Source organism: Chiloscyllium plagiosum, unplaced genomic scaffold, assembly GCF_037043375.1.
Source record: "Chiloscyllium plagiosum isolate Xiang-an unplaced genomic scaffold, Cpla_swu_hap1 HiC_scaffold_1, whole genome shotgun sequence".
Classification (NCBI taxonomy): domain Eukaryota; kingdom Metazoa; phylum Chordata; class Chondrichthyes; order Orectolobiformes; family Hemiscylliidae; genus Chiloscyllium; species Chiloscyllium plagiosum.
The window spans coordinates 26,094,129-26,110,430 of NW_028270139.1; the positions used below are offsets into that span (position 1 = coordinate 26,094,129).

At 42.4% G+C, this 16,302-nt stretch overlaps 2 protein-coding genes across 26 annotated transcripts in view; one reads left to right on the forward strand and one right to left on the reverse strand.

Annotated features, from left to right (window-relative positions):
• The first annotated feature begins 848 nt into the window (after positions 1-848).
• Positions 849-16,302, forward strand: part of ank2b (ankyrin 2b, neuronal) — an 877,032-nt gene continuing 861,578 nt past the window's right edge. For 9 of the 25 annotated variants that reach the window (XM_087983074.1, XM_087982715.1, XM_087982867.1 and 6 more), the window contains exon 1: positions 849-2,082. In XM_087983074.1, the coding sequence (XP_087839200.1) occupies positions 2,002-2,082 (81 nt within the window). In that variant the 5' untranslated portion in view covers positions 849-2,001. The remainder of the gene's footprint in view (positions 2,083-16,302) is intronic. The other 16 variants (XM_087983119.1, XM_087982825.1, XM_087983089.1 and 13 more) reach the window with 5 other exon arrangements.
• Positions 2,359-16,302, reverse strand: part of LOC148152088 (uncharacterized) — a 54,210-nt gene continuing 40,266 nt past the window's right edge. Inside the window, exon 2 of the mRNA XM_087992397.1 lies at positions 2,359-2,445. Within this exon, the coding sequence (XP_087848523.1) occupies positions 2,359-2,445 (87 nt within the window). The remainder of the gene's footprint in view (positions 2,446-16,302) is intronic.

The following is a 16,302-nucleotide window of genomic DNA, read 5'->3' on the forward strand; positions in this document are numbered from 1 at the left end:
CTCTGTCCATGAAGGAATACCCTTTGAAACAAAAGATTGCATTTGTGTGGTGCCTAAGTTGTAGGCAATCATTCCAGACGTTAGTTTTTAAAAAAATGGACATCAAGTCAAAACAGCAAAGTGAATAATTAAGTATTCATGTTTATTTAAATCTTCAATATCCTGGGTTACCCGAGTCTATGAGATCCCTGATACAGTGCATTCTTCCTCCATAGGTCCTTTTGCGTTTTTCAGGTCTCACCAAAGCTCCACCTGAAACATCAATTCCGTTTCTTTCTCCACATATGCTGCTTGTTCTGGGTACTTTCAGTATTTCTTTTTCTTTCAAATTTCCAGCATCCTCAGTATTTTTGACTAACTTTCAAAAGCACCCAATATCCATTCAGACTCCCCTGTCCACCCCATGAACGAAAAAGGGACGCACTAGTCAAAACTGCTGACTAGTTCCGGAAAAGGTTAACTCGAACCTGAAAATTAACTGTTTCTCTATGTGCGGATGCTCCCAGAACTGCTGAGTTTCTCCAGCACTTTCTATTTTCATTTTGCTTTTGTGTACTGTTGGTGACTAATCTAAATGCCGAACCCCGGTTAAGATGCACCCAATGATGTTTGTTCTAGCCCTGTTTTTGCCCCGAACCGTAGCAGTTACATTTCAATGTGCTGTCATTGAATCGCGTATATTTACTGTAATTCTATTGACAAGAGAAACCAATTGAAAATTGTAAAACAACACGTTTGCTGTTGCCGGAGCATGCTGCTGATTCAATAATGAATGGACCGTTGCACATTAATTATAACAAAAAACACATCTGCTACATTATTTCCAAGATAATTTTATTTTCCAGCAATAACAATAACAGTACACTTCTCACAGTTTGCAAGATGAAATTCAATGGAGAAAGAATTACTCAGCAGCGTTAGAACTCTGTGCCAGATGAGTGATCTCTCGACCTCTGTGATATAATTGATCAATATGCCTTCCTGGTGAAGGGAAATATATACACGCCTTTTCCAAAAACATACAACGGCGTGTTTCAATAATAAGGGTTCACCATGACGACATTCATTTGCTATTTATTCCACATGCTTGCAACCATTCTGTTTCCAACTACATAGTTAGAAATTGTTGGATTGCATCGTTTGCTATTTTTACTGCACAATCTGTGAAATGTCGTTCTACAATTTAAATGTTGTTTTTTCGATAACCGCTCCTGTGAGACAACATGGAACGTATTTCAACTTTGAAAGTCTTTGAATAAATGAAAATAGCTGTCACACGCATGACCAATAAATATGAGATTGCTTTTATACATGTAGAAAACATACAAGGTGTAACGACGGTTCTCAGGCGCAAAGCCATTTATTGCCAGACTGGAATAATAATCCCAAGTAACGATCGCTATTAGAAATAATTATTGGCATGACAGGTCCTTGGCAAGTGCGTATTTTAAATGTCTTTGAGCCAATAGCATTTTGCCCCACCTTAACCATGACTGATTCTGAGAAGCATTAAGATGGATCAGGGCCGTTTTCTAGCACATTGCACTGTACGTGATCTCATCAGTTGTGTGTCTGCTGAGATCTGACGCTGGGCTCCAGCCTGTGCTAAGCTCTGCGGTGGAGTCAAGTCTGAGGCTGGAGAGGGAGAGGTGCTGGAGTGGCGTGCCGCATTAGCACGGACACACACTCAGCACGCACACACACTCTCCTCTCTTCCAGCTCACGACAAGGTCAATTCCCCTCCTCCCTGCCCACACAGACGAGAGAGAGAGAGAGAGAAATCCCCTCAACCTCCTCCCTTTTTCCCGCCCAGTTAAGGGGAGAGAGGCTGAGTGAGGGCAGACAAGAAAACAACCAAAAATGTTTGCACCGACGCCGAACGCGTGAAGCAACAAGAAAAAAAACTGAAGGAAACCACAACGTGACAGAGCGAGTGAAAGCCGGGAAACCGATCCCAGTGTATTGCGTTTCAAAACAGCAGCAGCAGCAGATTTAGAGAAGATGGCTTCTCCCTCCTCCTCCACCGCCTCCTCCCCGCATGGGGGCGGGACTTCACCAAACCCGCCAGACCGCATTCGCCAGGTGGGTGCAAAAAATGTTGCAAAAGATTATTTTTGCTACTTTGTTTTTGTTTTAAACAAATCTCTAAACCTGTGTGTTGCACTATGATAGAACAACCCGGCCTCACTGAAGGGCCTCCCACTTGATGTGCTCCGGGAGGATGACATTCAAGACGTTGCCTGGGTTACCAACACCTTCACAGCACTCCATCACTAATGTTTGGGGAAAATGAAAGGAATTCCAGAAAATACTGGCTTCAGGGTTAGCCCCATATGATTTATGTTTCCCTTTAGCCTCTCAGTGGAACATGCGAAGTGTATACTCAGCGGCATGAATCTGTACAGACTGAAGCAGGTGCCGATTTTCAGTGGATTCAGGCTGCAACTGTTCAGACACAAAGCATAAAATAATTAGAAAGCATAATGTTATTCCTTAGTTCAAATTGTTATTGTGCAATATTGAATGAATGTTTTTGAAGATGCTGTACGGTAATTTTTCTGTCCGCAAGAACATTTATTTTTAAATTTAAAAATGACAATTTGGTCAAACTGCAATGATTTATTATCAGAATACATGTTCTGATATTATTTTTGATCCCTTTGACACCTTGTGCGGTGGGGGACGGAATATAACGTGGGAAACTGTGAGGTTGTTTACTTTGGCAAGAAGAATAGTTAAATAGAATAATATTTGAAATAGACTGCAGAATGCTGCAGTATAGATGGATTTGGTATACTTGAATCACAAGAAATGCAGTACTGTAACAGTAATTAGGAAGGCAAATGGAACGTTGGCCTTCATTGCAAGGGACATGCGGTATAAAAGTAGGGAAGTCATGCTACAGCAGTACAGGTGAGACCACATCGAGAGTAATGTAATGTGTATAAGCTAGGTGTCTGTTCTTAAAAGATATTTTTGCCAAGGAACCCGTCAAAGTCAATTGATTTGTGGGATGAAGAGGCTTTATGAAGAAAGGTTGATCAAATTTGATATATACTCAGGAATTTGGAAGAATGGGGTGACCATATAGAAACACAAAGTTGACAGGGTACGTACTGGGAAGATGTTTACCCTCATTGATATATTTAGAACTGGGAACATAGTTTAAAAATAATGGGCTCCGCATTGAAAACAGAGAGTAAGAGATTAAGTTTTTTGTCACATAGTACCTTTGGAATTCACTTCAACGGAGAGCACGGTGGAGACAGGGTCATTGAATGTATTCCAAGGCTGAGCTAGATTTTTGATTGACAGGGAGTTGAGAGTTACAGGAGACAGACCGAAAAGTGGAGTTAGAGCTATCATTTGATCAGCCATGACCTTGTCCAATGGCACAGCCGGCTCAGGGGGTCGAATGGCTTACTCCCACCCTTACTACTTCCTTTTATAATCACCTTCCCATTCCATTCCGTTTTGTAGTATTAATCTACGTGAGAACTGGGTGCAAAACGGGAAGATGTTGTGAGGCTTGTGATTTAGCTATGATTCTTTCACCATCTATCCCCTATTTCCTCTGACATGTGTGATTATTTTGCAGAGTGAATATTTGATTAGGTGACAACAAGTGACAGAATCAATCATGTTTAGAGGTTGGATATACTGGATAAATCCAGCTCGGACGTTCTTGTGCACGGCTGATTTGCCCTCACTCTTTCTTTGCTCCTGTAAATATCACGGCAGAAAGAATGCATTCGCTCTGATCCTCGTCCCGAAAGCCCAGCGAACTGGAAAACTTCCGACACCCGCCTCTTCGCCGCAATCCTTGTCAGTGATTGGTATAGTCGGTTGGAGCGACATTTCTCAGTGGCCACTTCATCCTTCATTTACGATTGATTCATGTGTCTGGGGTTTGACGGTTTCATTACTGCAACCTCGGGACAGAGTCATGACAGAAAAACAGCTGATCTCAGTTAGTTAAGGATGTGGTGCCACTGTTATCCGCGTGTGATCAGTGCAGGGTAAAACATTCAGTTTTCTGATACCAGTGTCACAGCTCAGGGTTAAAAACAGTAAATAAACGTGGAGAGATGCAAAGTCAATCTTGTTCAGTGCCTTAATAACAAAGCTGATTTGAGTTCCAAGGGTATAAAATCTTAACGTTCTTATCGAATCAGTTTGTCAAGTTGTGTGAAAATAAGGTGGAGTTTGCGTTTGAGACCTGTGTCCTTGAATAACTGATAAAAACTGTTCAAGCATTTTTCCAATCGTCGTAACAAGTGACAAATGGAACAGGAATTGCCAGACCCTTTGGTCCAGCTCGACACAGTTTAGTACTGTTCCACACAGTTGAATGCTTCGTGTTGCTAAGATATAGAAATGTGGGTTCCTTTTGGTACAGATCGCTCCCTGTGATATGAATTGGATTTTGTACTGTTGATGAAGATTGCAATGGTCTCACGGGATTGAAAATGGAAAAGTCGCCGGACCTAGATTAATGTATCCCAGATTATTAAAGGAGGAAATTGCAGCTCTGACAATCATTTTTCTTTCTATCTGACTACGAGTACCGTTGGAAAATTGCCAACATTTAATTGTTTAAACTGTGAAAACGAAATACACGGAGTAATTATAAACCTGTCAACCTAACCTGGATGTTTGACAAAGTATTGGAAGCAGATTTGTAGAGTCGTATTAATTGTCAATTAGAAAGGCATAATTAACCAAGGAAAGTCGTCAAGAATATGTTAAAGGAAGGTTGGATCTTGGTGGAATGATTTGAAGGGGTGAAATGGAGGGTGGATGAGGTGAATGCATTTGAGTTTTTGAGGCATGATCATTAATGGCAATTGGAAGTAAACAATTTTGGTAAGGTTTGTTTTTATGGTCAAGCAATAGACTTGTTGTAAAGTATAAAAGGTTGGGGGTGGTAGGTTCAAATTATCTATTCACTATTTAAATCTGGAGCCTGAAATAGTCATTCTTGTAAAATCATGCATAACAGACAACACTATCACCATTCCTGGATAGGCAGGACAGTCCCAGCAGAGATAGCAGTATGGTGCTCTACAGACATGACAGAGTTGCCTTGGGAGTCAACAATGTTGCCTCTGGACATCATGAAGTTTCATGGTACTAGGTCAAACATGGCAAGGAAATCTGCAGGTTAACACATACTGTCCTCCATTGGCTGCTGAATCAGTACTCTTCCACATTGTACAATACTTGGAGGAAGCATTGAGAGTGGCAAGGGCATGGAATGCACTCTGGGTGGGGTATTTCAATGTCTACCACCGAGTGACTTGGCAGCAACACTACTCATCAAGTTGGTCGAGTGCTAAAGGACACTGCTGCTGCAGTGGGCATGTGGCAGGTGGTGAGGGAATCAACAAAAAGGAAAAACATACTTGACCTCATCCTCACTAATCTGCCTGCTGCAGATGCGTCTGTCCATGATAGTGTTGGTAAGAGTGATTGCTGCACAGTCCTTGTGGAGGCAAGGTCCCACCTTTACATTGTTAATATCTTGCATTGTGTGGTTTGTTCTATAACCATGCTAAATGAGAGACAAATTTCAAACAGATTTTGCAACTCAAGCCTGGGCATCCCTATGAGGCATTGTGGGCCATCAGCAGCAGAAGAATCTTACTCCAATGTAAGCTGCATCTTCATGGCCTGGCATATCTTTCACTTTGCCAGTATCATTTAGCCAGGGGATCAACCTTGGTTCAATGAAGTGTGCATGAAGGCATGCTATGAGCAGTAACAGGCTGAGATGTCAACCTGGCAAAAGTGAGGACTGCACATGCTGGAGATTAGAGTCAAGAGCGTGGTGCTGGAAAAACACAGCAGGTCAGGCAGCATCCGAGGAGTAGGAAAATCGATGTTTCGGGCAAAAGCTCTTCTTCGGAAACAAGGCTGGGTGCCTCGGGGGTGGAGAGAAAATGGGAGAGGGGTGGGTCTTGGGGGAAGGTATCTGAGATTGCAATAGGTGGATGAAGGTTGGGGTAAAGGTGATAGGTCGGAGGGGAGGGTGGTGCGGATAGGTGATGTGCTGTAGCTGTATGATGTAGGAGCTGGCTGATCCCATTGTGAATGGCAGTGACCACATCTGCAGCAAGTGTTGGTTGCTGGAAGGACTCCGGATCAGAGTTGATGATCTGGAATCTGAGCTTCAAACACTGCGGCACATCCGGGAGGGGGACAGTTACCTGGATGCTTTGTTTCAGGAGGCAGTCACACCTGGGAGATTAAGTAATTCACATTCAGTTAGTGATCAGGGACCTCAGAGTGTGACTGTAAGTGAGGCAGGTAGGGGGGACCTGAGTTCAGAAGTGCAGGAGTTTCAGCCCTTGACCTTGTCCAACAGGTATGAGATTCTTGCTCCCCGTAAGGATGAGGAAAAGGGTTCTGGACAGGATGAGCCAGCTGACCACAGCACCATGGTGCAGAAGGCCATTCAAGAGGGGGGAGCAAAAAGACGAGTAGTTGTTATAGGGGATTCTATAATTAGGGGGACAGTTAGTATCCTTTGCAAGCCGGATCGGGAGTCTCGCATGGTGTGTTGCCTGCCCGGTGCCAGGGTGCGGGACATCTCCGACCAGCTTGAAAGGATATTGGAGCGGGAGGGGGAGGATCCAGTTGTTGTGGTCCACGTTGGGATTAACAACATAGGCAAAGCTAGGGTGGAGGACCTGTTTGGGGATTATCAAGCACTAGGAAGGAAATTGAATTACAGGTCCTCAAGGGTCATAATCTCTGGATTATTGCCCGAGCCACGTGCCAATTGGCATAGGGGTAAGAAAATTAGGGAAGTAAACACGTGGCTAAGGGATTGGTGTGGGAAAGAGGGATTCCACTTCATGGGGCATTGGCATCAGTTTTGGAACCAGGGGGATCTGTACCGTTGGGATGGTCTCCACCTGAACTGATCAGGTACGAATGTTCTAGCGAAGAGGATAAATAGGGTGGTCAATAGGACTTTAAACTTCTGAGTTGGGGGGAAGGGAAAGTGAAAGCGACAGGGAGTATGGAGTTAAATGGAAAGATAAGCAGCAGGATAGCATGTGTGCAGGCGGATTTAACTTGAGGCAGACTGGGAATGCAGCAAAAAGGAAGGATAACTTAGGACATCTTATGACTTCTAATATCTCTAATGATAAGAAAGTTAGCATTAAGGCACTTTACCTGAATGCTCGTAGCATTTGTAACAAAGCAGATGAACTAATGGCACAGATCATTGTGAATGATTATGATGTGATAGGCATCACAGAAACGTGGTTGCAGGGGGGGTCAGAACTGGCAATTAAACATCCAAGGATTTTCAACTTATTGAAAAGACAGGGAGGCGGGCAGAGGGGGGCAGGGTTGCCTTGTTAGTTAAGAACAAAATTAAATCTATGGCACTGAATGACATAGCGTCAGATGATGTGGAGTCTGTGTGGGTGGAATTGAGGAAACACAAAGGTAAAAAAACCATAATGGGAGTTATGTACAGACCTCCTAACAGTGGTCAGAACCAGGGGCACAACATGTACCGGGAAATAAAGAAGGCATGTCAGAAAGGCAAGGTCACGGTGATCATGGGAGACTTCAATATGCAGATGGACTGGGTAAATAATGTTGCCAGTGGATCCAAAGAAAGGGAATTCATGGAATGCTTACAGGATGGCTTTTTGGAACAGCTTGTCATGGAGCCCATAAGGGAGCAGGCTATTCTGGACCTATTGCTATGTAATGAACCAGACTTTATAAAAAATCTTAAAGTAAGGGAACACTTAGGAAGCAGCGATCATAATATGATAGAGTTCAGTCTGCAGTTTGAAAGACAGAAGACAAAATCGGATGTAATGGTGTTACAGTTAAATAAAGGTAATTATGAGGGCATGAGAGTGGAACTGACGAAAATAGACTGGAAGCAGAGCCTAGCGGGGAAGACAGTAGAGCAAAAATGGCAGGAGTTTGTAGGTATAATTGAGGACACTGTACAGAGGTTCATCCCCAAGAAAAGAAAGATTATCCGGGGAGGGATTAGACAGCCATGGCTGACAAAGGAAGTCAGGAAAAGTATTAAAGAAAAAGAGAGATCCTATAAAGTGGCCAAGAGCACTGGGAAATCAGAAGATTGGGAAGGCTACAAAAACAGAGGATAACAAAGAGAGAAATAAGGAAGGAGAGGATCAAATATGAAGGTAGGCTAGCCAGTAATATTAGAATTGATAGTAAAAGTTTCTTTCAATACATAAGAAACAAACGACAGGCAAAAGTAGACATTGGGCCAATTCAAACTGATGCTGGAAGCCTAGTGATGGGGGATAAGGAAATAGCTAGAGAACTTAATAAGTACTTTGCGTCAGTCTTCACAGTGAAAGACATGAGTAATATCCCAACAATTCTAATCTAAAAAAAAAGCTAAAAGCTTAAAATTGATAAATCTCCTGGCCCCAATGGGCTACATCCTAGAGTTCTGAGGGAGGTGGCTGAGGAAATAGCGGAGGCGTTGGTTGTGATCTTTGAAAAGTCACTGGAGTCAGGGAAAGTCCCGGATGATTGGAAGATCGCTGTTGTAATCCCCTTGTTCAAGAAAGGATCAAGACAAAAGATGGAAAATTATAGGCCAATTAGTCTAACCTCGATTGTTGGTAAAATTCTAGAATCCATCATTAAGGATGAGGTTTCTAAATTCTTGGAAGAGCAGGGTTGGATTAGAACAAGTCAACATGGATTTAGTAAGGGGAGGTCGTGCCTGACAAACCTGTTGGAATTCTTTGAAGAGGTGACAAGTAGGTTAGACTAGGGAAACCCAGTGGATGTGGTCTACCTAGACTTCCAAAAGGCCTTTGATAAGGTGCCACACGGGAGGCTGCTGAGCAAGGTGAGGGCCCATGGTGTTTGAGGTGAGCTACTGGTATGGATTGAGGATTGGCTGTCTGACAGAAGGCAGAGAGTTGGGATAAAAGGTTCTTTTTCAGAATGGCAGCCGGTGACAAGCAGTGTCCCACAGGGTTCACTGTTGGGGTCGCAGCTGTTCACGTTATATATTAATGATCTGGATGAAGGGACTGGGAGCATTCTAGTGAAGTTTGCCGATGATACAAAGTTAGGTGGACAGGCAGGTAGTACTGAGGAAGTGGGGAGGCTGCAGAAGGATCTAGACAGTTTGGGAGAGTGGTCCAGGAAATGGCTGATGGAATTCAATGTGAGCAAATGCGAGGACTTGCACTTTGGAAAAAAAATACAAGCATGGACTACTTTCTAAATGGTGAGAAAATTCATAAAGCCAAAGTACAAAGGGATCTGGGAGTGCTAGTCGAGGATTCTCTAAAGGTAAACATGCAGGTTGAGCCCGTGATTAAGAAAGCAAATGCAATGTTGTCATTTATCTCAAGAGGGTTGGAATATAAAAGCACCACTGTGCTACTGAGACTTTATAAAGCTCTGGTTTGGCCCCATTTGGAGTACTGTGTCCAGTTTTGGTCCCCACACCTCAGGAAGGACATACTGGCACTGGAGCGTGTCCAGCGGAGATTCACACGGATGATCCCTGGAATGGTAGGTCTAATATACGAGGAACGGCTGAGGATCCTGGGATTGAATTCATTGGAGTTTAGAAGATTAAGGGGAGATCTATTAGAAACTTACAAGATAATACATGGCTTGGAAAGGGTGGACGCTAAGAAATTGTTTTCGTTAGGCGAGGAGACTAGGACCCGTGGACACAGCCTTAGAATTAGAGGGGGTAAATTCAGAACAGAAATGCGGAGACATTTCTTCAGCCAGAGAGTGTGGAATTCATTGCCGCAGAGTGCAGTGGAGGCTGGGACGCTAAATGTCTTCAAGGCAGAGATTGATAAATTCTTGATGTCACAAGGAATTAAGGGCTACAGGAAGAATCCGGGTAAGTGGAGTTGAACTGCCCATCAGCCATGATTGAATGGCGGAGTGGACTCGATGGGCCGAATGGCCTTACTTCCACTCCTATGTCTTATGGTCTTATGGTCTTATAGGTGGGAAGGAAGATGGACAGGTAGGAAGGTTGGAACTGGGATAAGGTGGGGGAAGGGGAAATGAGAAAACTGGTGAAATCCACATTGATGCCATGGGGTTGGAGGGTCCCATGGTGTTCTTCCTCCAGGCATCGGGTGGTAAGGGAGTGGTGATAGAGGAGGCCCAGGACCTGCATGTTCTCAGGATGGGGAGTTGATGTGTTTGGCCACGGGGTGGTGGGGTTGGTTGGTGCGGGTGTACCGGAGATGTTCCCTAAAGCGCTCTGCAATTAGGCATCCTTTCTTCCCAATGTAGAGGAGACCGCATCGGGAGCAATGGATACAGTAAATGATGTGTGGATTACTTGCATGCCAAGTAGCATAAGTAGCAAGTGGTTGACAGAGCTAAACAATTCCACAATCAATTGATCTAAGCCCTGCAGTCCTGCCACATCTCGTCATGAATAGAAGTGAACAATTAAACAATTTTTGGATGAGGAGTCTCCATCCTCAATCATGAAAGAGTGCAGCACATTAGTGCAAAAGGTAAGGTTGAAACATTCATAGCAAGTGCTGGATGGATGATCCATCTCAGTCTTCTACAGAGGTCCACAAATAAATACCAGTCTTCAGCTAATTCAGTTAATTCCATGCGATATAATGAAACACATGAAAGTGCTAGATACCACAAAGGCTGTGGACCCTGACAACACTCTGGCAGTAGAACTGAAGACTTGTTTTCCAGAACTTGCTGGAAACTAGCATTTACCCAGTCATGTGGGAAATTGCCCAGGTGTGTTCTTTACTCAAAAAGTAGGACAAAGCAATCCAGGCCATTTAGTGTCCCATCAGTCTACTGTTGATTATGAGTAAGTGATGGAAGGTGTCATGAACAGTGCTATTAAGCATCAAATGCTCAGCAATTACATGTTCACTCATGCCACATTTGGGTCTGCCAGTGCCACTCAGCTCTTGACCTCATTACAGCCTTGGTTCAAACTTGAAGAGAAAAGCTGAATTTCAGAGATGAGATGAGAGTGACAGCACTTGATATTAAGCCTGCATTTTACCGATTGTGGCAAAAAGGAATCCCAACAAAACTGGAGTCAATGCGAATTGGGGAAATCTCTCTGCTGGTTAAAGTCGCACAAAGGAAGATGATTGAGGTTGTTACAGGTCAGTCATCTCCGCTGCAGGACATCTCTGCTGGAGTTTCTCAGGGTAGTGTCCCAGGCCCAACCATCTTCAGCTGCTTCATCAATGACCTTCCCTTCATCATAAGGTCAGAAATGATTGCACAATCTTCAGCACCGTTCACAACTTCCCAGGTATTGATGCAGTCCATGTCCAAATGCAGAAAGACCTGAACCATATCCCAGCTTGGATAACAGATAGAAAGTAACATTCATGCTCCACAAATGCCAGGCAATGACCGTCTCCAATAAGAGACAGCCCCTTGAATTCAATGGCATTACCATCACTGAATCCCTACAATCTACATCCTGGGATTACCATTGACCCAAAACTGAACTAGCCATTTAAATACAGTGGCAACAAGAGCAAGTTTGATAGTCGGAATACTGCAGCGAGTGATTCTCCAAAGTCTGTCTAGCATCTTCAAGGTAAAAGTTGAGAGTGTGATGAAACAATCCCGATTTGCCTGGATGAATGCAGCTTCATTAATACTCAAGAGGCTTGACACCATCCAGGGCAATGCAATCTGCTTGATTGGCACCACATCAACAAATATCTGTTCCCTCCACCACTGCTCAGTAGGAGCAGTGTACACGATCAACAAGATACACTGTGGAAATTCACCAATGATCCTTAAACAGCACCTTCCAATCCCACGACTACTATCAACTAGAAAGACAAAAGCAATAGATACATGGAAACCAATCCAAAGGCATGCAGGTCAGGTGAATTGGCTATGCTAAATTGCCCATTGCATTAGGTGAATTAATCAGGGGAATGGGTCTGGTGGGTTACTCTTTGGAGGGTCGCAGTGGACTTGTTGGGCTGAAGGGCCTGTTTCTATACTGCAGGGAATCTAAACATCTAATCACCATCTGTGAGTTCCCCTCCAAGCAACTCACCATCCTGACTTGTAAACATATCACCATTCCTTCCCTATTGCTAGGTCAAAATTTTGAAATTCCCTCACTCAAGACATTGTAGATCTACCTGAAGGACATGGACTACAGCAGTTCAAGAAGGCAGCTGATTGCCACCTTCTTGAGCACAACTAGGGATGGGTTTTAACTGCTGGCCCAGCCAGCAATGCCCACATCCATGACTGAATAAAAAAAATTCCCAAGATTGGTATAATTTTGTGACATGTTACTTCTGTCATAAGAATTCCCAGATTATAGAGTTTTTGAAATTAGGAGGAGGTGAGATAAGTTAATGCAGTGCATCTCATAGATGGTACTCGCTGCTGATGCAGTGCATAGATCATAAAGGGAGTGAATGTTGACGGTGGTGGATGGAGTTCCAATAAACCAGACTACTTTGTTCTGGATACTTTTTGTGTTTCTTGAGCATTCTTGGAGCTTCAAGGTAAAAGTTGAGAGTGTGATGAAACAATCCCGATTTGCCTGGATGAATGCAGCTTCATTAATACTCAAGAGGCTTGACACCATCCAGGGCAATGCAATCTGCTTGAGTGGCACCACATCAACAAATATCTGTTCCCTCCACCACATCTCAGTAGGAGCAGTGTACACGATCAACAAGATACACTGTGGAAATTCACCAATGATCCATTCTTGGAAACATTTTTAGTGTGTTTACTGTACTGATGCATTTTTAGTGTGTTTGCTGTGTTGATGGGACAGGACTTACCTGGGGGAGGTGATAGAGAAGTTTGGGACAATGTAAGGTATGATTTAGTGAATATGCCTGTTCCTTGGATAGTTTATAGGATAGTTCCCCTAATTTTAGCATAAGTTCCTGGACAATAGAGCAAAGGACTTTGTAGTGTTGACTTACACTTACCTATGTTGTTTCTCATGCCTTAGTTAAAGATAAGTGGTCCATTTGTTTTATTTTAAAAGATTTCATATTTCTGTGATGGCTTGATCTACTTTTGTGGCTTGTTCAGACATTTCGGAGGGCTTACTTGAGTCATGAATGACATGTTGGCCAGACTGGATATTAGGTGCTGGCAAATTTCATTCTCTAAATACACTAGAGAATCTGATAGATTTTTGATATTGTTTGGCAGTTTTACAGTCACCATAACTTATATTAACTTTTTATTTAAAATTTACTGAATTTTAAAATATGCAATGGAGGGATTTGTGTTTTTTTCTGTTGATATGTGGGAGGTAGACATCACTGGCTGGCCAGCATTTATTGCATGTCCCTCGTTGCCCTTGAGAAAGTCTTAGGAGAAGGTGAAGACTGTAGATGCTGGACAGTCAGAGTTGAAAAGTGTGGAGCTGGAAAAACACAGCAGATCAGGCAGCATCTGAGGAGCAGGAGAGTCGACATTTCAGGCATGAAGGACTGATGAAGAGCTAATGTCCGAAACGTTGACTCTCCTGCTCCTCGGATGCTGCCAGACCTACTGTGCTTTTCCAGAACCCCACTTTTTGACACTTGAGAAGGAATTAATGAGCTGTCTTTTTGAACCGTGCAGTCTATATGCTGTAGGTCAACCCACATTACCATTAATGAGGGAATTCCAGGATTCCAGAACAACAGCGAAGGAAGGTGATATGTTTCCTTGGATGGTATGTGGCTTGGAGGGGAGCTTGCAGGTGGTGGTGCTCCCATGTATCTGCTGCCCTTGTCCTTTGAGATAGAAGTGGTCATGTGTTTGGAAGGTACTGTCTCAGGATCTTTGGTGAATTTTTGCTGTGCACGTTGCAGAAAGTACACACTGCTGCTACTGAGTGTCAGTGGTGGAGAGCATGCATGCTTGAGGATGCAGTACCAATCAAGAGGGCTGCTTTGTCCTAATTGGTGTCAAGCTGTACCCATCCAGGCAAGTGGGGAGTATTCCATTATAGTCTTGACTTGTGCCTTGTAGACGATACACAGACTCTGGGGAGTCAAGAAGTGAGTTACTTGTTGCAGTATTCCTAGACTCTGATCTGCTCTCATCGCCACCATGTCTCTGTGGTGAATCCAGTTGATTTTATGGCCGTTGGTAACCCCAGGATGTTGATTGTGAGGGATCCAGTGATGGTAATGTCATGAAATGTCAAGGGGTGGTAATTAGGTTGTCTCATATTGGAGATGGTCATAACTTGGCATTTGTGTGATGCAAATATTACTTCCACTTGTCAGTCAAGGCTGGATATTGTCTAGATCTTGCTGCATTTGAACATGGACTGTTTCAGTCCAAATTATTCGTGCAGTAACACCACCCCTTTTTTGATATTTCTGTTGCTTCACAGGTCCTTCTGCTGTAATGCCCGTTTCGTTAATGTGAATTTGCTGTATTGAGTTTGGCGAGTTGTTTCTAAAACATGAACTTTTAAAACAGGTGTTGGCTGCAATGCAATTACATTGCCAATACTTTAAGCACTGTTTCTAAAGTGATTTTTCTACAATGCAGGGTTGCACAAGAATGCAACCATTGTGTGAAACAAGAACTATCTGTACTTAAATGTTTCAGCATTATTTTAACCTTCAGTCAATAGTTGAGCATCTGAGGTTAATATTTTACTTTATGCTCCTGTTTGATATTTTTTTCCAAATGCAGAATGAATAGAATAAAATTGCATATCTCCCATATTTGTCTAAAAAACAATTTTTGAAGAATCTGTCTGCATGATTTCTGTTTCATTATACCTGCAGCATAATCATTAATTATTATACTTGTTATTAGGATAGTTAGATTGACAGAAAATATCTGAAACTTTTGGATGGTGTTTTAACAAAAAAAAGATATAAAAGGACTAGTTTATTTTATGACCTTGTCAGCCTCTGGACTCTCCAGTTGTCTCTCGATTAAGTAAATTAACAGACGTGATAGTAATCATACTGCATTTGCCATAAGATCACATGCTGTCTGGAAATGGAGTCGGACTACAGGTGCACAGGAATGTGAAGCTACAATCTGTTCTGCAGAGATACAGTACAAATTGTAGGCAGAGGAACACTGCTTAATTTGTGATTCATAATAAAATTATATAACTTCATTAGGTTCGTGCTTGTAACATTTCAGAATCAGCAATTATACCACTAATAAGCTGTTATCTTTTTGAATTAAATTTTTGGTTTAGATAATATTGTACTGACTGTAAATGGCAACCCTAATTTTCCTTAAAAAACCAAACAATGTAAAAACAAAACCATGTGCCTCTTTCTTTTAAAATATAGGTTTAAGATTGTCATTTTTAAACCAATGTACTGGTATTGAATACACCATACAAGAGCAAATTATGGGGAAATAAATTTGTAATGCTCTCAAAGATTATCTGAATTGTTTTAAAATATTTCTTGAAGATAACTGCAATGATTATATACTACTCATGATGCAAATCAATTTACTGATTTTTAATGTTTGTTTGCAAAGTGCCAGAGGAAGATAAATTTATTTTAATGAAATATAGAATATCGATAGCGAATTTCCAGAATTCTACTAACATTTTTGTCCAATTGCTGGGATGAGTGCTGTTCCAATAACAGTCAAGGTGTTCGACAAATTCAGGAAAAACAACTGCCTGATTGACAAACCAACTTAAACATTTGTTTCCTTCACCACCAATACACAACGACAGCAATGCATGCTTCTCGAAGATGAACTACGACAACTCACCAGCAAGGCTCCGTTGACAACTTTTTCAAAACTGCAACTTTGACCATTGAGAAAGACAAGGTCAACAGGTGTTTGGGAAAGTTCCTGTCCAACCCACAAACCTCCTGACTTGGGACTGTATTGCCATGCCTCCGTTATTGCTGGGTCACATTTCTGGAACTCTATTATTACCAGCACTGTGGGCATACCTACACAACATGGACTGTACTGGTTCAAGAAGGCAGCTCAGTGCATTTAGGATTGGGGAACAAATGCTGGCTACACTCTGTGAACAAATAAAACAGAAGATTTTGTACCTTTTAACTGTCACAATGGAATGATTATGTAACAATATAGCAGAACAGATATTTTAAAGGGTTGTTATCTCAAGTTTCCCCTAAATACATTCTAACTCATCAAAAACTCTACATTCAATCCATAAAAAGGAAAATTCCTCCCTTCAAATTTTGGAACACTTCATCACCTTCCTGTTCCTGTGGTGCACTGATTTCAAAATCCTTGTTCGCACTTATAGATCCCTCAATATCCTTGCTGCACCTAACATAG